The sequence below is a fragment of the Hemiscyllium ocellatum genome, chromosome 14 (assembly GCF_020745735.1).
Source record: "Hemiscyllium ocellatum isolate sHemOce1 chromosome 14, sHemOce1.pat.X.cur, whole genome shotgun sequence".
NCBI lineage: Eukaryota > Metazoa > Chordata > Chondrichthyes > Orectolobiformes > Hemiscylliidae > Hemiscyllium > Hemiscyllium ocellatum.
Genome location: NC_083414.1, coordinates 31016420 through 31041955, shown reverse-complemented (window position 1 = coordinate 31041955; position 25536 = coordinate 31016420). Strand labels below are relative to the sequence as shown.

At 39.3% G+C, this 25536-nt stretch overlaps 1 protein-coding gene across 2 annotated transcripts in view; it reads left to right on the top strand.

The window, feature by feature from the left end:
* Positions 1–25536, top strand: part of LOC132822333 (protein bicaudal D homolog 2-like) — an 89278-nt gene that overhangs the window by 39334 nt on the left and 24408 nt on the right. For both annotated transcript variants that reach the window (XM_060835577.1, XM_060835576.1), the window contains exons 2-4: positions 5346–5558; positions 20985–21137; positions 25026–25472. In XM_060835577.1, coding sequence (XP_060691560.1) covers positions 5346–5558; positions 20985–21137; positions 25026–25472 — 813 coding nt within the window. The remainder of the gene's footprint in view (positions 1–5345; positions 5559–20984; positions 21138–25025; positions 25473–25536) is intronic.

Genomic DNA, 25536 nt, shown 5'->3' with positions numbered 1-25536 from the left:
TGCAGAAGAGATTTACCAGGATACTGCCTGCACTGGAGTAAAAACCACACCACACCAGTTTATAGTCCAATAGGTTTAGGACGTAGATTTGCTCGCTGAGCTGGAAGGTTCATTTCCAGATGTTTCATTACCCTACTAGGTAATATCTTCAGTGGGCCTCAGGTGAAGCAATGCTGAAATTTCCTGCTTTCTATTTTATGTTTGGGTTTCTTTGGGTTGGTGATGTTATTTCCTGTTCCTTTTCTCAGGGGATGGTAGGTGGGGTCAAACTCTGTTTGTTGGTAGAGTTCCAGTTGGAGTGCCATGCTTCTAGGAATTCTTGTGCGTGTCTTTGTTTGGCTTGTGCTGGGGTGGATCTGTTATCCCAGCCGAAGTGGTGTCCTTCCTCATCTGTATGTGAGGATACTAGTGAGAATGGGTCATGTCTTTTTGTGGCTGCTGGTGTTCACGTATCCTGGTGACTAGTTTTCTGCCTGTTTGTCCAATGTAGTGTTTATTACAGTCCTTGTACGGTATTTTGTAAATGACATTAGGTGTCATCTCAGCTAAGACAATGCATTAAATGGTACAGACTTTACCTCCACACAATGTTGAGTCAATTCTATTCCAAAAGTGGGGCTTACAGACTCTTACATGGATAGATGCAGTTTTTGAGCAAAACAAAATGTAATTCTGCAAATACAGATTCTCCCCATTAACTTGTGCACGTATGCAGGAGAGACAGAGTGGGTGTGTGCATGTGTAAGCTTGGTCAAGTATCTGCGAGTTTGATGGGGTATAAACCCATAAAAGGGTGTGTGTGTGTGTGTGTGTGTGCGCGCATGAGAGAAGATCTGCACGAGTGAGTGTGTGTGCACATGTATGTGCAAGAGTGAGTGACTGTATATTGCAGTGGAGTCACCTGTAGTGTGACATGAACCCAAGGTCCTGGCAGAGGCCTTTCCCCCGCCCCCCCCCCCCAACGAGTATCGAACTTGGATATCAGCCTTTGCTTGGTCACTTTGCATTGTTGCTTGTCCTGAAATCCACTTTGGAGACGGTCACCTGGAGGTCCGAGGCTGAATGTCCTGGACCGCTGAAATGTTCCCCGACTGGGAGAGAACAGTCCTGTCTGGTGATCATTGCACGGTGTCCATTCATCCGTTGTCAGTGTGTTCAGTCTTGCCAATATATCAAGATTTCAGGGCATCCCTGCATGCAACGTATGAGAGACCATGTTGGCCGAGTCACATGAGAATCTACCGTTTATATGGTGGGAGATGTCTCAACGTGTAATGATGGTATCCGTGTTAACACACTGTCGCGCCTTACAGTGCTACGGACAATGATAACCCCCCCATATTGAAAGGTTCCTCTAAGTTAATTTCCAATTCAAAAGAGAATACATTGCATGTTGGTAGTGCCCTTATCATTGGACTCGGAGGCATGGGTTCAAGTCTCACCTGTCCCAGGTGTATGTAGTAATATTTCTAAACAGGTTGATTAGAAAAATAGATTAAGTGAAAAAAAATCAGTGATCCTGTTGATTTGGAATGTTAATGGATCTGTATGAATATCATTAAATTAATAACACATTTATGGGTTCTATAAATTCAAACATATTGGAAAGAAAGCTTTGACAACTTTCTTTGTCTTGCATTCATCAGAACAGATGCAAGAATTTTTTTTTGTACTTTGTTCTTTAGCATAAAAGTAGTCCCTGTGTCACATGGAACTTGTGTGTTGCTGATGGAAGACAATGTTGTTTTTCACCTTTCTTAGTGTACAACTTGGACACTGCATGCTATGTAGTAGTATGTTCAAAACATTTATGGTGACAGTATTGGTAAAATTCAGAATTTCATCTTGTAATTTTAGTACATTTTCCTTCAGACCTCCTTCCTTCCCTAAATGTAGAGTGTATTTGGTTCTGTGTATGTCATGCGCATAACTTCTGGCTGGTCTACAAGTGCATATTAGGCAGGAGAATTTAATTTCAGTCTGTTCCAAAACAGGAATTCCACTTATTGTTTCCAGCTGTTCCTAAAATAGCAATTTTTCAATTAAGTAATGTCTTAGCAGCTATACAGGTCAATTATATGAATAAACATGGTTGTAAGTCTGCTCGCTGAGCTGGTAGGTTTGTTCTCGGAACTTTTGTTCACGTGCTAGGTAACATCATCAGTGAGCCTCCAGTGAAGTGCTGGTGTTCTGTCTTGCTTTCTGTTGTGTCTTGGTCTGTTAAAGCGGGTGGTTTTTGTTTCAAGAGGATAGAAATGGGGTACAAATTGATGTATTTGTTGATGGAGTTCCCAGTTTGAATGCCAGGCCTCGACGAATTCTTGTGTGTGTCTCTGTTAGCCCGTTCTAGGATGGATGTGTTGTCCCAGTCAAAGTGGATATGAGTGATAGCTGGTCATGTCTGGTGGCTAGTTTCCTGCCCGTCTGTCCAATGTAGTGTTTGTTGCAGTCCTTGCAGGGTATTTTATAAATGACTTTCGTCTTACTGGTTGCTGGTACAGGGTCTTTTAGGTGCATCAGTAGCTGTTTCCATGTGTTGTTAGGTTTGTGACACCAAGGGGTCTGAGTTAGTCTGGCAGTCCTCTCTGAGATGTCTTTGTATGGTAGTGTGGCTAAGGTCTCTGGTCATGTTGTGTCGTCTTGTTGTTTAAGAATTGGTGGACTGTATTTATTGGGTCGATATTGTTCTTGAATACGCTATATAGATATTTTTCTTCTGCTCATAGTTTGAATGTGCCACAACACACTACAGCACCCATGATCTACAAGCAGCAGAAGAAACATACCTATAGTGTATTCAGGAACAGCGGGTACCCGATTAGACACTGTGCGCCAATTCTTAAACAAGACGACACAACACACCCAGATACTCTAGCCACATTACCATACGTCAAAGACATCTTGGAGATGACTACAAGTCTACTGTGACCCCTTGGTGTCATGGTAGCCCACAAACCAAACAAGACACAAACGGCTACTGATGAACCTGAAGGACCCTGAAGCAGCAATCAGCAAAACAAATGTCATTTATAAAATACCCTGCAAAGACTGCAACAAACACTACATCGGATAGACAGGCAGGAAGCTAGCCACCAGGATACACTAACACCAACTAGCCACCAAAACACATGACCAGCTATCACTCGTATCCTTGCATACAGACGAAGGAGGACACATCCATCCTAAACAGAGACACAAACGGGAATTCCTAGAGGCCTAGCATTCAAACCAGAACTCCATCAATAAACGCAATGTTATGGATTCCATTTTCCAACCTTTGAGAAAAAGAACTGGAAATGATATCACCCACTTTAACAGACTAAGGCACATAAATAGAAAGTGGGACAGAACACCAGCACTTCATCGGAGGCTCACTGATGATGTTACCTAGCATGGTGACAAAATGTCTGAGAACAAACCTATCAGCTCAGCTGGCAAACTTACAACCTGAACCTGAACCTGAGCTACAAATCTTCTCAAAAATCACATGGATAAACATCATAAACTGTCTTAATATCAATTTAAAATATTTATGGCTTGGGTTCAGTTCTTAAAAAGATTCTTAAAAAGAAATCTTTCACGGACTGTGATCATTGCCGGGTAGGCCAGCATTTCTTACCCATCCCTAATTGCATTTGAGAAGGTGATGTGAGCCATTGCCTGAAACACTGCAACCCATGTGGTCAGCAACCCATACCAGGGGTGCCATAAGGAAAGGAGTTTTCAAATTTTGAACTAGGGACAGGCAAAAAAAAAGAATAGTTCTGCATTGATTTAAGTTTAAAACTGATTTGGATAGATTTTGTAAGGCATCTTTGTTCCTGTTTCACATCATATCACAGACCTTTCCTACAGTAAGAGCCACAACTTCTCTTTTTGAGAAGGATTCCCTTTACTTGGTAGAGAACATTAAAATTGACTGAATTTAATGGATATTTGGAAATGATGTATAAAGCATCCTAAATTAATATAGAATGATTTTTACTTTTGGAAAATTCTGTATCAAACTACAAGAAACATATCGGTTAAGAACATAGTTTGTCTGGAATGAGTGGATACTGACTTCGGGCATGAACGGGGTCAGCTGGGTTTTGTAAATGCTGGCCATTTCTACAACATCTTTCTCTTGATACAATGATGTAAAATTACCTACTTTTGAAGTAAAAACAAATACCTGGAAGAACTCAACAGATCTGTTAGTATCTGTGGAGAGAAAGCAGATTTAACATTTTGGGTCCAGTGACATGTCTTCAGACTTTTTTTTAAAAAAAGTATATTGAAGCTATTTTAAATGGACACTCCAAGACTGGTAAATGAACAGCACCTCCAAGTTCTTGTCTATATTTGCCATTCTATTCTCATAGGTTTGGAAGTTCCAGGATTTTCACCCAATCATCTTTGCCATAATAGTGATTCAAGAGAAGGTCTTGAAGGCAAATAGTGAGAATTAAATGTGATCTTGGTTAATTTCACCCATATACTGAAAAAGTTGTAAAATTTGTGGTTGAATGGCTGTGGGAAAGCAAATGTCTAGTGGTATTATCACTAGACTATTAATTCTGAGACCCAGGTAATGTTCTGGGTATCTAGGTTTGAATCCTGCCATGGTGCATGGTGGAATTAAGACTCTAATGATGGCCAGGAGTATCAGGGTAAACCCATTTGGTTAACTGATGTCCTTTTGAGGAAGAAAACAGCTGTCCTTACCTGCTCGAGTCGACATTTGACTCTGGATCCATATGATTTGGGGTTTGGCTCTCAACTGCTACATGGGCAATAAATGCCTGCCTGTCTAGCAATGCCCACATCCTATTTTTTAAAAACTTGTTATTCACCCCTTTTTCTTTTGAGTACATTTCTGTTAAGGATAATTCTTGGGCCTTTTGTGGAAATAGTTTTGATTGAAGTTTTTATTGTGGTGTGGTTTGATTGTATTTTCCATTTGATTTGCAACACTGGTTTGAATTTTTCATTAAACCATTTCAAAAGGAAATGTTGTGCTGAAAGTCAGCATGGTAGCAGTAATTGCATATGATCTGCTTATATGTCGTCATGTAGTCAGTTTAAGCTAATGAACGTTAAACAAATGAACTATAAGAATAGGAAATTCTGAAACATCACTCTGCCAGCATGTAATAGACTTAACAAAAGCTGAAAGTATTCACTGTTGGAATGTAGCTTATAACTTTGAAAATTTCTAAATGTCTTTGAACTTTAGTACTGTGCAACTTATATAACTAAGCATCCGTGATCAGTGTTCAAACTATATATTATTATTTGTTTATGCGATTGATGCAGTGTGCAGTTCTGTTCCCCTAAGCCTTGTGGTTTATGTTTGTTTTTAGGCTTTTGGTCAGGCATATAGCAACCAGAAGAAAGTAGCAGCTGATGGAGAGAGTCGTGAGGAGTCCTTGATTCAGGAGTCTGCTTCTAAAGAGGCCTATTATGTTGGGAAGATTCTAGAACTGCAAACAGAACTAAAACAGTTGAAAAATGTGCTCACCAATGCCCAGTCTGAAAATGATCATCTTTCTTCAATCACACAGCAGCTGAAAGAGGTAACAAAAATAATTAAATTGTATTTTTAAGTTTTATTTTTTAAGGATATATCTATGCCACATTATCTGTTTTTTAAAATTTATTTTATCAGTTCTCTTAATCTTTTGTTGACATGCACTAACTTTCAGTGATGACAACAAAGTTGGTCTGTGTCAGGCGTTTAAAAAAAACAGATGTGGTCTTTTCCTTTGCTGTTAGTTGATTTCATTAGAGATATCTCTGAAAGCACAAATAGTTAGCCTTACAAAATTCCTGGACTTTGGAGAGGAAGAAAATCAAGTAATTTTTTTTTCCAGGTTATGATCCTTAAATCACTTCTGCAAGTATAAGGATCAAATCAGTTACAGAATGGTTGAATTACCCATATGTGCTGTTTAGGTTTGGATTAAGCAACAAAGGTTGCTAGACGAGCTACTGCTTTCAGAATAAGAGTCCTAAGGGGAGAAGGGTAAAAGAGAAAGGAGCTTTTGTTCTTAATTTTAAACAAGATAGAGACCAATTTAGAGTCATAGAGATGTACAGCATAGAAACAGACCCTTCGGTCCAACCCGTCCATGCCGACCAGATATCCCAACCCAATCTAGTCCCACCTGTCAGCACCCGGCCCATATCCCTCCAAACCCTTCCTATTCATATATCCATCCAAATGCCTCTTAAATGTTGTAATTGTACCAGCCTCCACCACATCCTCTGGCAGCTCATTCCATACATGTACTACCCTTTGCGTGAAAAAATTGCCCATTAGGTCTCTTTTATATCTTCCCCTCTCACCCTAAACCTATGCCTTTCTAGTTCCGGACTCCCCAACCCCAGGGAAAAGACTTTGCCTATTTACCCTATCCATGCCCCTCATAATTTTGTAAATCTCTATAAGGTCACCCCTCAGCTTCCGACGCTCCAGGGCAAACAGCCCCAGCCTGTTCAGCCTCTCCCTGTAGCTCAGATCCTTCAACCCTGGCAACATCCTTGTAAATCTTTTCGGAGCCCTTTCAATTTTCACAACATCTTTCCATTAGGAAGGAGATCAGAATTGCACGCAATATTCCAACAGTGCACAAATTTTGCTAAAAGTAAAAAGCAGGGCCAGAATGACCTTTTTTGAATGAACTATTAAAGATTTCATGGATTTTCAATGAGGTGGAGAATATACTTCAAAATCTTAATACACACAAATCTTGGAATACACATTCATTATCACGATTTTTCAGGACAGGCAGGATCGACCAGAACAACTTTTCCAGTCTGGTAATCGTGACCCTTTTATAGGCCATTTCAAACATGGCCAGAACATTTTTGAGACTCTCTTTGTGATAGTAATGTGCCTTCTGGCTTCTCTTCCAAGCCAAAGTGTAGGATCCTTCTTAAATTAATTGCCAACGTTTAGCTTAACGTACTGAGTGAATCACGACATCTTATGCCTCCCATTATGGCGAGTGGCATGCTTTTGCTCATGGAGCATGTGACAGCTTCCTGAACTATATTGATGAGGCCAGTACATAAAAAATAGTTCAGAGTCCTGATATTGACTAAAAGATTCCCTAGTTTAAGAATATCTAGAAATAATTTTTATTTACCCTCATTAATTATCTCGCATCTCACATTTTAAAACTATATAATAATATGGGTCAAGGATCAGAGACTGGTATTTTGACTGTCAGTTTACAGAAATTGGAAACCTCTTGGAGGACGTATTGCAACTTAAACTGTTTCTTAGAACTTTATTTATTATTTTAGTTATTAAAGTTGATTTGACTGTAGCACCTTAATTCCTGAAACTATATTGCTGGCTTGTAAAATACCTAGAGGGACTTTAACCGCTGCAGCGATATATTGAAATCCTTATTGTACCATCCATCAAACTTATGAAGCAGATAAATTACTGAAATATCTTCTGTCTTTTTTTCTGTTTATGCACTTGCTATATTCATTATGCTTGCAATTCTGAGGTTAACATTTTAGGACAGCCACAATATGGATTTTATTTTTTGTCTTTCATGGTACTTGTTAGTTGTTTCCTATTTTGCATATGTAGTTGTGTAAAATGTCTGGAGCAATCAACTAGGCATAAGTTTAAAGGTTTTCAGCTACTTAGCTCATTTCCATCTACATTTTTATAAAAAGTTAGTATGTGTACAGTCAATTTCAATTCTATTTAATTTAAAAAGACGTATGCAAATTGGTCCCAGGGAACAATAATCAAACCAGCACATTGTGGGGATGTGTTTGGACAGGTTGGTTTCTTTAGAAGGTGGCAGTTTGCCATTTTGACACTTGATCAGTGTTATTTTGAATAGTATTTAACTTTACAGCATTAGTGCTGTGTTTGTCTGGTATTTTAATGTCTGTGGAATTTCTTGACTTAATTTTTATGCATTTTGAATTCTAGTGAACCAGATGGGTTTTTAATAACAAATTAACAATGGCTTCAAGTCATCATTGGACTTTAAATTACTGATTTTTAAAATTTTATTTTAAATTGAATTAAAATTACACCATCTGCGGTGGGATTTGAAACTGGGTCCCTTGAATATGACCTAAATCTTTTGGATTTTTAGTCCACACTGACAATAGCAGTATGCCTTCACCTTGCCCTGTTTCATTTAATCACCTTTTCTCTGAATTGTGATTGCTGCCATTTTAATTGAACCAAAGAATTGTATGGGTCAGGAGTCCAGTCAATACATTTCACCTTTTGGGTCACCTTTTAGTAGTTGTCTATTTTGCACCACCTCCATGCATCTTTTTTTGCTGCAGTTTTCTTCCATGCTTGTTCTTGTTTTTCTTCTTTAGTCAGTTAGTCTTCCATTTGGTAGATTTGAATAATCTAATGTTAACATGAGGTGTATTTTGTCGTAAGAACATTAATGTACTTGTGTGGGGCTTTTAATGTAGAAAAACATTGTAAGGAATTTAATGGAAGCATATTCAGACAAAAGTTGATACTGTGTTAAAAAAGAGACAATAGGATGAGTAAGGAAAAATTTGGTTGAATGATGGGTTTCAGAAAAATCTGTTAGGCTCAGACAGCGAGGTGAAAACATCATAGGATGGATGAGATGGTATTACAAGGTCAAAGCAGATTATCCTTGTGATGGGACGGATATAGTGTCAGCTGCTCAGCTTGAAACTCACATGCTTATCCATCCATTCCTGCCTCCTTTCTTCACTTCCTCCAGTTTTACAGTCCCCCATGAACTTGGCACTACTCCAATTGTTCTAGCTGCTTGTGAGTTATTGATGTCCACTCGAGGCTGTGCCATTAGCTCTCTAATTCTCCCACAAATCTGTCCTTTTGAGCTCTCTCTTACTTAAAGATGCAACTTATCTCCACAATCATTAAATTGATTATTTATGCTAAAACTCCACACTGTGCAAAAAGGAATGAGGCTTCTTGACGAAACACAGCTTAAGTTCCAGCTTTGAGAGGTTGTTAGATGGAAATTGACTCTAAAGCAAGTTGGGAAATGAAGGTGCCTTAGCAAAGTGCTGAGATGTACTAGGCAAAAGTGGCACACCTAGTGTTTTACAAAGGTGAATGGCTGCCAAAAAAGGGATCAATTACTATAGGACACAGTTTCAAGGTGCGGTGAAGCCAATTTTAAAAATGTGCAAGGCAAGCTTTTCACACAGAGAGGGTGTGAAACAGGAATTCAATTTATAACCTTAAACTTTAACAGGGTCAGTCACAAGCAAGTTGTTTTCCCAAATTTTAGATAAATCAGCTTTGGTACATCGCTCAGTATATTTCTTGTGATGAAGTGTGCACAGTTGTTTTTCTGTTCCAACTGTTGCAAAACGAAAATGACACCTTGAAATAGCTCCGCAAACCAAATGTTCCATGTAACTGGTGTTCGGTCATGTTAGATCTCTTTGTTCATTGATAAATGATGAAGAATTAAACTATATAATTTCTCCTGCTTAATTTGATTTGCAGGATATTTGTTCATTTTAATTACTTTGACTTGATGGAGATGCAGCTTTTTCTTTTCCCTGGTATCCTCGATTACCAAACCTCTTGACCACTTTCCTATTTTCTTACACAATCCTCAATTAGCCACTTCATCTATGCTGGAAAGACTGCTGTGATTGACTTTGAGCTTTCTTAGCCTGACTGGCATATATTTGACAGAATTTATCTTGAAGCAACTATTATCTAATTACATTTTGACTGAAAACAATTGCGATGTACCAAAGCTGATTTATCTAAAATTTGGGAAAACAACTTGCTTGTGACTGACCCTGTTAAAGTTTATAAATTGAATTCTTGTTTCAATTTGTCTATGATCATTTTAGTGTTTTTAAAAAAAACCTGCAACAGGTGGTTATGATAAAGAAAGAAGAACAGTACAGCACAGGAACAGGCCCTTCAGCCCTCCAAGCCTGTGCCAACACATTTTGCCCTTCCGTACTAAAACTGTCTTTCCTTACAGGATCCGTACCCCTCTATTTCCTTCATTTTTATGTATTTGTCCAGATGTTTCTTGAATACTGCTATTTGTCTGCTTGCACCATCACCTCTGCTAGTGATTCTAGCCACTCACCACCCTCTGTGTGAAAAGCTTGCCTTGCACATTTTTTAAATTGGCTTCACCGCACCTTGAAACTGTGTCCCATAGTAATTGATCCCTTGACCCTTGCCCCAGGAAAAAGCCTAATACTTTCCACTCTATCCGTTCACAATTTTATAAATTTCTATCAGGTCATCCCTCAATTTCCTGTATTTCAGTGAAAACAAATCCAACTTTCCTTCACAGCTAAAATCCCCTATACCAGGCAATATCCTGGTAAACTTTTTTCTGTACCCACTCCAAAGCATTCGCAGCCTTCTGGTAGTGAGGTGACCCGAACTGCATGCAATATTCCAAGTGTGGCCAAACTAAATTTCTATAATGCCACAGCATGACTTGTCTATCCTTACACTTAATGTCTCTTCCTAATGAAGACATGCTTACCACAGGCCTTTTTCACTATCTTATCTACCTGTCCTGCCACCTTCAGTGATCTGTTGACCTGCACATCCAGAACCCTTAGCATATCAGTACTACTAAGGGTTCTGCCATTCGCTGTATAATTTTGAACTGTACTTGATCTTCCAAAATGCATCACCTCACATTTGTCTGGATTAAACTCCATCTGCCATTTTTTCTGCCCATGCCTCCAACTGTTCTATATTCTGCTATATCTTCTGACAATCTTCCTCACTATCTGCAACTCCACCAATCTTTGTATCGTGTGCAGATTTACTAATTAGACTAGCTGTTTTCCTTCAAATCATTTATGTACACCATTAATAGCAGAGGTCCCAGCACTGATCCCTATGTGACACCACTAGTCATGACCCTCCATTCCGAAAAGCATCCTTCCACCACTGTGGCTCAGTGGTTAGCACTGCTGCCTCACAGCACCAGGGTCCCAGGTTCGATTCCAGCGTCAGGTGACTGTGTGGAGTTTGCACATTCTCCACGTGTCTGCGTGGGTTTCCTCCAGTGCTCGGTTTCCTCCCACAGTCCAAAGATGTGCAGATTAGGTGAATTGGCCATTCTAAATTAGCCGTAATGTTAGGTGCATTAGTCAGAGGGGAATAGTTCTGGGTGGGTTACTCTTTGGAGGGTCGGTGTGGAATTGTTGGGCCGAAGGGCCTGTTTCCACACTGTAGGGAATCTAGTCCCTACCCTTTGTCCTATGAATAAGCCAGTTCTATATCCATCTTGCCAGCTCACAGCAATACCACGTGACTTCACTTTTTGTACCAGTCTGCCGTTAGGGACCTTGTCAGAGACTTTACTGAAGTCCGTGCAGACAATATTAGCTGCTTTCTCATCATTAATCATCTTTTGTCACCTCCTCAAGTTAGTAAGGCATGACCTCCACCACACAAAACATGCTGTCTATTGCTTATAAGTCTGTTTCCTTCTAAATACATATAGATGATTGTAAATAGTAATGATTTGAATGGTTTAAAAGAAACCTATTATGTAAGTTAGTTATTCTATCAACTTGTTAAATGATTTTTTTAAATGTTAAAAAAATTGAAATCAATAACCAGGTTCTTGAAAACGTGCTGTCAAAAAGAACATTTGAAACATATCAGTTAACCATGAGGTTCAGATCGAGGATGACATCAACTAAAACTGCAGACAGTCGAAGTCTGAAATGAAAACAGGAAATGCTATAAATACTCAATTTTGGAACATCTGTGGAGAGCGAAACAGCTAATGTTTCAGATCTGTGAATTTCAAAGGATATCGCCTCACAATTCAACTATATACTCTGACAAGGCCAAAAATTATGATATGAATCTAAATCTCCGCCAGTCTAAATTCTGATACAATCATCTAAACAAGTCACTTACCTCTGGCATAATCCCATTTATCCATAAACATTTTGGATGTGTATGTGTGTAATTGCTAACAAATCTACTCTCCAGCACAGCCATAATACTCATTGCACTATCAGGGTCAGAACTCCCAGGATACACTAATATGTGTATTGGAAGGTTGGCACAGTAGTGACCCTTTGGTCAGCATGGATGGGTTGGACCAGATATCCCAACCGAGTCTAGTCCCACCTGCCAGCACCCGGCCCATATCCTTCAACAGACTTCCTATTCATACACCCATCCACTTGCCTCTTGAATGGTGCAATTGTACCAGCCTCCACCACTTCCTCTGGCAGCTCATTCCATGCACATACCACCCTCTGTGTGAAAAAGTTGCCCATTAGGTCTCTTTTATATCTTCGCCGCCCCCCCCCCCCCCCCCACCCACACTAAACCTATGCCCTCTAGTTCTTGACTCCCCCACCCCAGGGAAAAGACTTTGCCTATTTGCCCTAAACATCCCCCTCATAATTTTGTAAACCTCTATAAGTTTACCCCTCAGCCTCCAACACTCCAGGGAAAACAGCCCCAGCCTGTTCAGCCTCTCCCTATAGCTCATATCCTCCAACCTGGCAACATCGTTGTAAATCTTTTCTGAGCCCTTTCATGTTTCACAACATATTGTGTACAGTTTTGGTCCCCATATTTCAGGAAGACAAGAAGCAGGCGAAGAGGGGATTTGATAAAGATATACAAGATGATCAGAGGATTAGATAGGGTAGATAGTGAAAGTCTTTTTCCTAGGATGATAACATCAGTGTGTATGAGAGGGCATAACTACAAATTGAGGGGTGATAGATTTAAGACAGATGTCAGAGGCAGGTTCTTCATGCAGAAAGTGCTAAGGGCGTGAAACGGCCTACCTGCTAATGTAGTCAACTCAGCCACATTAGGGAGATTTAAACAGTCCTTAGATGAGCACATGGATGATTTTGGGATAATGCAGGGGGACGAGCTGAGAATACAGGTCGGCGCAACATTGAGGGCCCAAGAGCCTGTTCTGCGCTGTATTGTTCGATGTTCGATGGCCTATCTTTCCGATAGAACAGAGACCAGAATTGCAGGCAATATTCCAAAAGTGGCCTAATCAATGTCCTGTACAGCCGCAACATGACCTCCCAACTCCTGTACTCAATACCCTGACCAATAAAGGAAAGCATACCAAACGCCTCCTTCACTATCCTATCTACCTGCGACTCCACTTTCAAGGAGCTATGAACCTGCACTGCAAGGTCTCTTTGTTCAGCAACACTCCCTAGGACCTTACCATTAAATGTATAAATCCTGTTGAGATTTGCTTTCCAAAAATGCAGCACCTCGCATTTATGTGAATTATACAGTATGGAAATAGACTCTTTGGCCCAACTCTTTCATGTTGACCAGGTTTCCTAAACTCACCTAGCTGCATTTGGTCCATATCTATCTAAACTTTTCCTATCCATGTACCTGCCCAATTGTCTTTTAAATGTTGTTATTGTACTTGCCTCTACTCCTCTGGCAGCTTGTTCCACATACACACCATCCTCTATGTGAAAAAGCTGCCCCTTCGACACCTTATAAATCGTGCCCCTTGCACTTCAAACCCATGCCCTCTAGTTTTAGATTTCCTAACTGGGAAAAGACATTGGTAATTCACCTTACCTATACTACTTATGCTTTTATAAACTTGTATAAGGTCACCCACTCAGCCTCCTAAACTCCAGGAGGAGATAAAATGTCCTTACCAATCCAACATCACCTTATAATTTAAACCTTTAAGTCTTGGTAACATCCTTATAAATCTAGTTTGTTAATATGCTTCGTCTTGCAGGGAGACCAAAAATGTACACACTACTACAAATGTGGCCTTACTAATGTTATCTTAGATAGAATGACATAGAATAGACATACCAATCCCTACAGTGTGGAGGAAGGCCATTTATCTCATCGAGTCCAAATAGTGTCCCACCCTATCCCTCTTACACTGCATTTCCCATGCTAATCCATCTAGCCTGCACATCCCTGACACAAGTGGCAATTTAGCATGGCCAATCCACCTAACCTGGACACCTTTGGATTGTGGGAGGAACCTGGAGGAAATCCCTGCAGACTGGGGTGAATGTGCAAACTCCACATAGTCGCCCAAGGGTGGAATCAAACCCAGGGGTCCCTGGCACTGTGATGCAGCAGTGTTAACCACTGAGCCACCATGCTGCCCGAAGTTACGTTGACTTTTCTAAATATCTATAGATATGCTTATACTTGTATTTGAAGTTAACTTTCTTTTTTATTCTCTTCCTTATTCAGTTTGGTTAGTTAATCTTTGAATTTTTTATATTCTGTCAAATCTTCTGACCTATGCTCAATGTTCAAGAAGCAGGAGAATCGACATTTCGTGCATAAGCCCTGCACGAAATGTTGATCCTCCTGCTCCTCTGATGCTGCCTGCCCGGCTGCACTTTTCCAGGGCCACACTCTCCTCCATCTGCAGTCCTCACTTTCTCCTATGCTCTGTTGCATAGTTATATACTTTTTCTTTATATTTAATGGCTCCTGTTAACCATGACAGTGAATCTTTTACTTGCATTCCAATAAAGGAACAAAAATCGTATCTGTTTTAAGACTTCTGAAGAAATTTGGCTCCAGGCCTTTTTTTTTAATCTCAAGCATTCTGTGAAATCCTCATCTAAGGTACCTTTGCAAATCTGATTTTTCTAGTTCCCTATCCTTCCTAAATGTCCTGCTCTCTGTTGCAGAGAATTGAGTCAATTCACCTTACTATTCTGTCCCCCTGTGAGCAATACATTCTTTCTCAATCCTCCAACTTGAATAGCTTTCTCTACCATTGTGCCATGGTTAGTTTGTGAACTTTGAAATCCTCACTCTCGTCCAAACATGCTAAAAGCACCTTAGCCTTTGTAATTGTTAAGAGTTGAGGGTGTTGCACTTCAGCCCTCTGGGTCAGTTATCCTACCTCACACACAGTCACGTGCTCCTTTTCCTACTCTGTCACACCTTCCTCTCCCTGACCAGTGACCAAAAAAGAAGACCCAATTCTAACTGGTGTGATAGTCTCCTGGAATAGTGGGACCATATGTTTTCACTCCCTGATGTGGTGGCATAGTGTCTGTAGTTTGGTCTCCAGCTGATAAAGTCTAAGCCAACACTGCTCAAGCTATATGTTTATTGCAGATGTGTTTGCCTTGAATCACGGAGGTGTGCAGGGGCACGCTCAATCTACAATTGAAAGACTTTGTTTTCTTTGCGATCTTCATTGTGCTTCAGTTAACCAATCAATCAATCTGATTGTGCAAAGAGAAATGAATTATAATCACTTGGGTGCTAGCTTAAAGTTTTGAATCTAATAAACTTTACCACTTAAGAATGAGAGAGAAACCAAAATCACTTGTTTCTTTTCATTTGACAAAATCTCTTGATTTATAAGCCATGTAATTACATATTTAAATAAATTAACTTTTAGTATGTTATGTTTACCATAGAGTAATTATTGATTAACCAGTCGACCAACTTTCCTGTGTCACTTTCACAATTTCTGTCTTGGGAACAATACCCTTCTTCAAGTGCTCAGAGTGTGATTTCTTGAATTTGTTGTGCCAAATTTGAAATAGTTATTTCAAAATGGCATATCAGCTGTGGAGAAACTACTTTTATTATGGATAATAGACTGCTATTCCCACCATCCAATTGAGACAGTGAGTGAAAATGGATCACATGATGAGTATTTCCAAGCAATTGCAGAAGTGTGTGCATAATTAGATTGTAACCTCTCAAATTGTTTATAACCCAGTATTTTAATGAAAAATTCCTGAAGAGCTTTCAATTTCTTGGATTCATAAGTGAAAATTGTGTCTGGGGCCTCGCTTTAGGCCAGTGTAATTTGTTACAGCTGTGACTGCAGAAGTTTATTACCTATCTGTGAGTCTTGTCCATCTGACAAATTTGCTGCATCGAACATGCTTCTTTTGGCAAAACTGCTTTGTTTGTTTCTCCTGTTGGGAAAAAAACTCCTTGCAATGGTGGCTGAATACAACCAGCTGACGACTTATATGCCCAGAAGATATTAGAACAGTTGTGATAGGACGTCCATGTATGGATCATCTTTGGTGTGAATGGGAATTTTAAAAAAATCTACACTGCAGAAAACTATATTCACAATTTGTTTTATGCTGCTTTTGACACTTCATTTACAGAGAAAGAGGAGCCATATCTAAATATGCCCTTTTTTAAAATTCTCTTTCAGGTAAACAAGTCTTTAGTTAATCATATCAGATTTGTACAGCGTTCAAGGAGGCTGGAATTTAAATTTTGATTTCTTGGAGTTCAGCAAAGTGCTGTGATGTATTCCCTTTATTTTGATTGGGGACAGATTTGATGAAGATAACTAAGGACATTATATTGGCTTTTGTGTTTTTATAGAATTAAAGAATGACAGCAGAGAAGGAGGCCAATCCCATTGGATTGGTTTTGTTCTAACTTATTACTACAATTGCAGTAATGAAACATTAAAAGTTGTCAGTTTTTTAAACTTTGTCAGATTTTATACCATTTTATATGTTGTATTTCAGTTGCTTGTGGCTCTTCAAGGATAGGGTTATGATTGGTACAGATCTAAACATGAAATAAATTAAATAAACAAAAATGCAAATCAAATTCACAGTCAACTATTTGATTCTTCAGCTTTGGTGTGCTTTGTTAATCGGACCCACCAATTGAAAAACTGTTGCAAAAGCTGATCAAATCTCCACATGATCAAGTGTGTTTGAACCCCCCCACCCACAACCACCGAAATACTGGAGGTTTTTGATCAACTGGTTGGCTGAATCAAGTTGGTTGTTCCTCTAGTTGTTCATACTAGGCAAAGTACATATTGCTCATAGTGTCCTTGTACTTACAAAGTTAAACATATTTTTAAAGTGATTGGATGGGCAGCAGTTGCTGAACAAATCAGTCTTGTACTCATTTATGCTTGTTGGAAAGAAAGGTCCATATGCAGGGAATTTTTCTGAGCAAAAGGTACGTGTTCAGACATTGCACCTTCTTTTGAATTAGCAATGAGTTTGTAGTTCCCTATTCATTTCTCTCGACAATACCGTAGATAATAACAGTTTAATTTTTAACTGATCACCATTGAATTGCCAACCAGTTGACACTTTTCCTCCTGTTATATGAATAATTGTGGTCTTTTGAAACTTGGCATTTGTTACGACACAGGGTTTAAACCCTCCTGCTTAATTTAAGCCAGCAACACCAAAACAATTTATCTCGTGCAGTAATCTGTGAAAATTTGAGGCCGAAAGCTATTTAAAGTAAAAATTAATAAATTTATTTCTTAAAGTATAACAAAGAATAACTAATAATAAATAATTAACTAGCTACAGCTCCTTTCTCCAACCTATCTTTTACTTTCTCCTCTACAAGACTGGTCCAATAAACCACCTGATTAAGGTTTACAAAACAAAACGTCTTGTCTCAAACCAGGCAGCTTTTGGACCTTCTTTGTATTCCTGCCATTGTCTTGGGGATTCTGCTTCACAGGTTACTGATTGATAAAAGTACTTTTTGAGAACACTTTGCTTGGCAGTTCTCCCCTCAACTGATAAATTTTCCCTGGTCTTCTACTTGCCAAAGCATAGAGTGTCATTGGCTTTTAAGATTGTCAATATACTCATTCAAATTGGATTGGGGTTTGTTTTTTTTGGGGGGTGCGGGTTATAACTTCAACTGGCCTAATTCAAATCCGTTTGTCTCCAGGCAACCAGCTACCCTGACTACTGGACCAAATGGTTACATTATATCTTTTTTTCACAACACTTGGTTCTGTCAGCTAGTTCTGTTGCTTCTAACTCTCTAAGATTCAGTACACCCACATCTTCAAACACATTGTGCTTGTCCAGATGAATACAAGACAAAAAGCTTCAGTAGTATGTTTCACTTCTCAGCAATCTGGAAGTAACGTACTACAAACTAATTGTGTAACCTATTATTTAGTAAGATGTGGTTTAGTTTGCCATTAGAGAACCTATTTTTTAAAAAGGTAGCAATTTAATGCATATCAGCTTCTTTAGGAACTGATCCAGAAGTAGAAAGAATAACTCCATGATGATTTTATGATACTAGTGATTTTTAATTCCTGGAAGAATTGATGCCTAATGCCAAAACAGAAAAGAATTATGCCTTGTTTAAGTGCTTGCTCAACCATCTTTTAACATCATTGAATATACATGGCATGTTGGAAGTCTGTATTAATGATTAGCAAATAAGTTTTGATTGTCCCACCACGTGTTGTCATGCAAATTGTTTGCCTCCCCCTTGTTCAAGGGGGAGCAATGGTCTAGTGGAATCGTAACTAGACTTTATTCAGAAACTTGGGTATTGTTCTGGGGACCTGGGTTTAAATTCTGCCATGGCAGATGGTGGAATTTGAATTGGTTTAAAAATAATCTGGAATTAAATATCTAAGGATAACTATGAAACCACTGCTGATTTTCAGAAAAACCCATCTCGTTCACTAATATTTTTCCATAAAGGAAACCTGCCATCTTTGCCTGACCTGCCCTATGTGGAAGTTCTCAACATTGACACGGAATTCTATGAAGTATTCATGGCGTTAGGTCAAACATGGGTAAAGCAACCTCTTGCTGATTACCACATGCCATCATTCCTTAGCTCATGAATCACTACTATTCCACGTTGAACAATACCTTGAGGAAACATTGAAGATGGCAAGGCTGAAAAATGTACTTATGTGCGTGGTGAGGGAAAACTTACTTGACCTCATCCTGTTCAGCTTTCATGCTACATATGCATTAATCCATGACCATATTGGGAAGAGTGACCACCGCATGGTCCTTGTGGAGACAAAAGTCCAACTGTTTGTGCAATCATCAGCTTTGTTTTTTTCAAAATGTTCTTCACCATTCCTAATTTTTCATACTGAAGCAGTTTGTGTGCAGATACAACAAGACTTAAGACAATATCCAGATTTGGCCTGGTACATGGCGAGTAACATTCTCACCAACCAAATGTCAGGCAATGGCCATCTCTTATTCGAGACAATCTAAGCCCCTTCACTGTCAATGACGTCACCAGCACTGAATGACCACTATCACATCCTGAGGGTTACTGTTGATCAGAAACTTAACTGGACTTGCCATATAAAGAATGTGGCTACAAGAGAAGGTCAAAGGCAGTAGTATGCAGTGAGTAATTCACCACCTGACTGCTCAAAGCCTGCCCACCACCTATAAGGCACAAGTCAGGAGTGTGATGGAATACTTCTCACTTGCCTGGATCTGTACAGCTCCAATAGCAGTCAAGAGGCTTGACACCATCCAGGACAAAACAGCTACATGATTGTCTCACATCACAAGCATCCACTCCTCCTACCACTACCCATTGCTCAGAAGAAGCAGTGTGTACTATCTATAAGATGCTTTGCAGTAATTCATCAAGGATCCTTAGGCAACATTTTCCAAGTCCACATTCCCCCCTTCTAGAAGGAAAAAGGCAGCAGATACATACCACCATCTGCCAGTCTCCTCTAAGCTGCTTACCATGTCCTTCAATGCCACTGAGTCAAAATCGTGGAATTCTCTCCCTAATGGCATTTTGGGTCATTTCACAGCAGGTGGACTGCAGCAGTTCAAGAAAGCAACTCAATACTGCCTTCTCGAGGTCAACTAGGGACAGGCAATAAATGATGGCCATCAAGTGATACCCACATTCCACAAGAGATTAAAAACAAAACACTCCTCATTTCTACTTGTGAAGGATTAATCAACATCCAGAATCCAATTACAAAATGTCTCACTTCTAGTGACTCCTTGCTCCTTATAATGGCTGTATCTTCTGATATCAATTTTCCAAACACGCAAAAAGCCCAATCTGCCATTTATGGTATACTCCATATTTAAACAACCAGCTCACTCTAGTTTTCCCATTTGAAATGATTATTGAGATTAATTTTCACGTTTTACTGCTTTATCTTTAAAAAGATAAAAGCAACTATATTAGACCAAACTACTACCCTTCTGAACAGACATAGAAATATACTCTTCACAAGTACATCAACCTGTAATTGGTCTTTGCTGACTAAACCATAAAAGATGGTATACCTGATGAGGGCTTTTGCCCGAAACATTGATTTCCCTACTCCTTGGATGCTGCCTGAACTCTGCTGTGCTTTTCCAGCACCACTCTACTCCAGAATCTGGTTTCCAGCATCTGCAATCATTGTTTTTACCCATTAAAGAAATAAAACCAGAAAGTGTTTTGAGTTCTTGTCAGGAATCCAGTGTATATTTACATCTTCTGAGAAATAGCATTGAAGTATTTTTTGAGCTTTGATATTTTTGTATGAATTGGCTATGTGCTCAAAGATCTTTTGTAAATGTATTAAATGTGTACCTTGAAAGGACAGGCATTTTCTTTTTGTCTGCTTTTTGGAATCTAGTGTCTGCTTACCATGAGACTATTAATACATTATTGCTTGCAATAACTTTTACGAGGGAGTCATTTGCACTGGTTTCTCCACCACACCCTATCTAACTTCTAATCTCAGCTCTGAAATAGCACCACTGGAACTCAGCTAGCCATATTTATGGTTTATACATTTTTTGAGTTAATCTATTTTCTGAACATGGAAATGATACAGTTATATAATTATTGAGTTTTTGAGTGCCTTCATAAGTAACGAATCACTAAAACAAACATGCCATTTTGCAGTATATAATATTTACTAAAGTTAAAGTTAATTGCCGTGGAGCCAGGAAGAACTGCATTGTCTAAGCAAAAACCAGGGTAATTTTCATTGGGTGTTGTATGAACAATGAACTTTTATCTTCAAATTGATTTGTTCCCAGTTCAAGGTGGTGATTCAGCAATTAATATTTTTAGGTTTTAACCATAAGTGGAAACATTCATTCATTACACCTTAAATTTGCTACCATAAAACCGAATTAACTTGGTGATAATGTTTTAAAAACAATGCAAACTTAGTTTGTCTGGATTTTGATGAAATAAATTTTGATTCTTTTTTGTTCCTTAGAGCAGTCAAGTTGTTGAACTCCAGAGAAATCGCCTACGTGATGATATTAAAGAATATAAATTCCGTGAAGCAAGGCTTTTGCAAGATTACTCTGAGCTTGAAGATGAAAACATTTCTCTTCAGAAACAAGTCTCTGTACTTAAACAAAACCAGGTGAGTTATAAGATCCTCCTTTGTGTGCCTCCTGAGCTTTACTTTGGAAAAGGTAGAAACAAAATTCACAAGAGTTATGCTCTAACTTTATCACAAACGATCGAACAGACTTGGATTCCTGGAAAACAGGAAACTAAGTGGTGACTTGATAGCAGCTGATCAGGATAGTGGAATGACAGTTGAAGTGCAGAACTGAGACTAAGTAACCTGCTCAGGTTGGGTCCTGAGACAGAGACCCCTCGGCTCCTGGTTTCATTCGAGCTTTGATTTGACCATAAATAAAAGAGCTAAACTTGAGTTAAGATAATAGTACTACACTCTGTCAAGTCAATAGTACAGGAAATGTGGCTTTAGGGAGATTGAGTAGAACAGGAAATTGGAGAAATCTCTGTACTGGTTTGAGTCATGCATAGCATTTTTAAAAAATTCCTGGGGTTATTAGACAGTCATCTTCTTTCTGGGATATGTGATATGACTCCAGGATGGTGTGTTGCCTCCCTCGTGCCAGGGTCAGGGATGTCACTGAACAGTTGCTGGGCTTCCTGAAAGGGGAGAGTGAGGAGCTCGAGGTTGTGATACGTATTGGGACCAATGGGAAAAGTGAGAAATTAGGTCTTCGGTCAAGAATTCAGGCAGCGAGGCAGGATTAAAAAGCAGGATTTCAGTAGTATTAATATCTGAATTACTCTGGTGCAATATGCCAGTGAATATAAAAATAAGAAAATAAAACAGATGAATTCATGGCTTGAGATCTGGTGCAAGGGAGAGGGTTTGAGATTCCTGGATCATTCCCACTATTTTTATGGAAGATGGGACATGTACCAAAGGGACATTCTGCATCTGAACCACACTGAGGTCAACATCTTTGTAGGTAGGTTTGCTCATGATGTTAGAAGGAGTTTGAACTGCTCTGGCAGGGGGAGTGGATGCAGAATATTGCTGAAATTGAGGCACATCATACTACAGCAAAGAAAGCAAGTCAGAGTGAGTTCAGCTATAGTGAGTGTCAAGAGAGTAAGGAAAGCTGGGTGGTCTGTCCTTTATTGCTAGGAGTGTAATAGGTAAGACTGTGTTAAATGTGTGAATTGGCACATAGGAGTGGATATTGTTACCATCACAGAAATCCTAAGTTTGGTCTGGTTAAGAGTAGGGCAGGATAGGACTGACAGTTCAATATTTTGGGGTATTGGATCTTTAAGTGTGTCAGAGGAAGGTGTAAAAAGGGTGGAGGAGTAGCACTATTAATTAAGGAGTCCATTGCTGTAATAAGGAGAGATGATATCTTGGAAAGGTCTTCAAACAAGGTTTTGTGGAGAAACCTAGGAATGTTAAGGAGGCTGTCATATCACTGGGAAAATATTATAGGCTCCCCAAGAGTCGGCTGCAAATATGAATGATACAGAATGTGGGAAACAGATGGTGACAACTTGAAAATGTCCATGTTACAGAGGAGGTGGTGCTGGACGTCTTAAGATGCATAAAGTTGGATAACACCCCAGGATCTGATTAGGTATACCCTACTCTCTGTGGGAAGCTTGGGAAGAGATTGCTGGACCCCTTGCTGAGATATTTGGATCATCAACAGTCACAGGTGAAGTGCTGGAAGACTAGAGGTTGGTTAACATGATGCCACTATTTGAGAAAGGTGGTAAGGAAAAGCCAGGGAATTATGTCATGACCTGATGTCGGTGGTGGACAAGTTGTTGAAGGGAATCTTGAGGGACAGAATTTACATACATTTGGATAGGCAAGGACTGATAGGGAAAGTCAACAGCTCATTTCAGAGGAAGTGGTGGAAGCTGGTACAGTTACAACATTTGCTGAAAATGTGTTGCTGGAAAAGCACAGCAGGTCAGGCAGCATCCAAGGAGCAGGAGAATCGACGTTTCGGGTATGAGCCCTTCTTCAGGAATGTTCAGTTACAATATTTAAAGGGCATTTGGATGGGTACATGAATAGGAAGGGTTTAGAGGAATATAGGCCAAGTGCTGGCAAAAGAGACTAGATTAATTTGGGATTTCTGGTCAGCATGGACGAGTTGGACCAAAGGGTTTGTTTCCGTGCTGTACATATCTGTGACTCTAGGCGGTTCATAGGTGTGTATGAGTAATACTCTGGGAATGAGGGATTATGAGGGGATTATGTGAGGGGATTTCAATTTTCCAAATATAAATTGGGGTAGTCAGAGTGCTAAAGGTTGAGGAGTGGATTTATTGAAACGTATCCAGCAAAGCAAATTTTTTTTTATCATAACGTCGATGGCCCAACACGGAATGGCACAGATATGGTTCCAGGGAATGAAACTGGATATGAATAGGAAAGGCTTGCAGAGATATGGACTAGGAGCAGCCAGGTGAAACTAGTTTAGTTTGGGATTATGTTTGGTATCAACTGGTTAGACTGAAGTGTCTATATCTGTGCTGTATGACTAAGTGTTCAATGTCGTAATGGGGGTGACATTTTAGTGATGGCAAGCACAACGCAGTTTGGGCAAGGAGAAAGTTTGCTCACAAAAGATGACTTTGGATTGGGGGCAGACAGATTTTATTTTAATAACTTTTGCCAGATCCTACTTTAATTGGGAGCAACACTATGTGCGGGTAAGTCTACAGTGGACATTCTAAAAGAAGCTGGGAAGAGGGGGAGATAGAGGCAATAAGTTCATGGAACATTGGATGTCTAGGCCAATTTAGGGCTGGATGTGGAAGAAGAGAAAAGCTTTTAGCAAGTCGAAAGGGAGAATATAGGAAGTATAGAAGGGAACTTAAAGCAATTAGAAGAGCAGAAAGGAGGTTGACAAAAGACTTGTGGACAGGATTAGGGATAACCCCAAGATATTTTATAAATCTATGAAAGGGAAGAGTTGGGCCCATTAGAGACCATGAAAGCATTCCGTACATGAAACCATGGGACATTTGAAGGGTGTTAAGTAAACACTTATCTATGTCTGCTTTTACAGACTGAAGAGAAGAAATTCAAACAAAGGGAGTCTGAGGAACTCGCACGGTTTGACAAAAGAAATCGGAGGTTTTGGAGGCTGTAAAGAACCTAAAAACAGACAATTCCCTGGTTTGGATGAATTGCATGTCAGGCTGCACTGAGAAGTGAGGCAGGAAATCATAGGGCTCTCTGACTCAATTTTTAATTCCTCTCTGTCCACGGGGATGTGCTTGAGGACTGGAGGAGAGTTAATATGGTTCAATTTTTCAAGAAAAATGGTAGAGATTAATCAGGAAATTACAGAACAGTGAGTCTCTCATCAGTGGTCAGGAGGCTATTGGAGAGAATACTGAACAAGAGAATTAATACCCACTTGGAAAAGCATGGGTTAATTAGGCATAATCATCAGAGCTTTGTCAAAGTGAGGTTATGCCTGATAAATTTTAGAATTTTTTGAAAATGCGATCAAGTGTGTGGATGAGGGAAGATCGGTTGATGTGGTTTTTAGCAAAGTTTTTGATAAGGTCCTACATGGGCGATGGACTGAGAAGGTTAACGCCTATGGAATTGAGGGAAACTTGATGAGATGCAATTGAAATTGGCTTAGTAATAGGACACAAAGGGTAGTCGTAGAAGATTGTTCTAGTAACTGGAGATTGGTGTCCAATGGTGTACCACAAGGCCCCTATTTAAAATAAATTTTCTAGATACATTCTTCCTTGTATTCACAATTCATGACATTTCAAATCAAAATAACCAGTTATTCAAACAAATGAAAGGTATTTATTTGAATTTGCTTATTTCTTTATCCCATGTTATGTAGATAAACACTGACATGTTTATGGATAGATGTTTTGAGAGCACAATTCTACCTTAAGTTTGATTACTAGTGAAAATAAAATGTCACTCTACTCTGAAATTCAAAGTTGTTACTTTGTTACAATGCAGGTTGAATTTGAAGGTCTTAAACATGAAATTAAAAGACTTGAGGAAGAGACAGAATTCCTCAACAGCCAATTAGAAGATGCCATCAGATTGAAAGAAATAGCAGAACGCCAACTTGAGGAATCCCTGGAGACGTTGAAGAATGAGCGGGAGCAGAAAAACAACATGCGGAAAGAATTGTCTCACTATATGAATATCAATGATTCAATGTATACGAGCCAACTGAATATATCTCTGGATGGATTGAAGTTTAGTGATGATGGCAATGAACCAAACAATGATGAGATGGTTAATGGTTATGAAAACAGCCTCAGCAAAATGAACGGTGATAATAAGCTCCCCACTCCTAAGAAAAATGATGTCTTTAAGCCAGCACCAAGTTTGGTGTCCGATTTGCTAAGTGAACTAAACATTTCTGAAATTCAAAAGCTGAAACAACAACTGATGCAGGTATGTTTGTTTTAATCGTGACATAAGTTTTGTGAACTTATTCCTGTCTATCACTTTATGATCA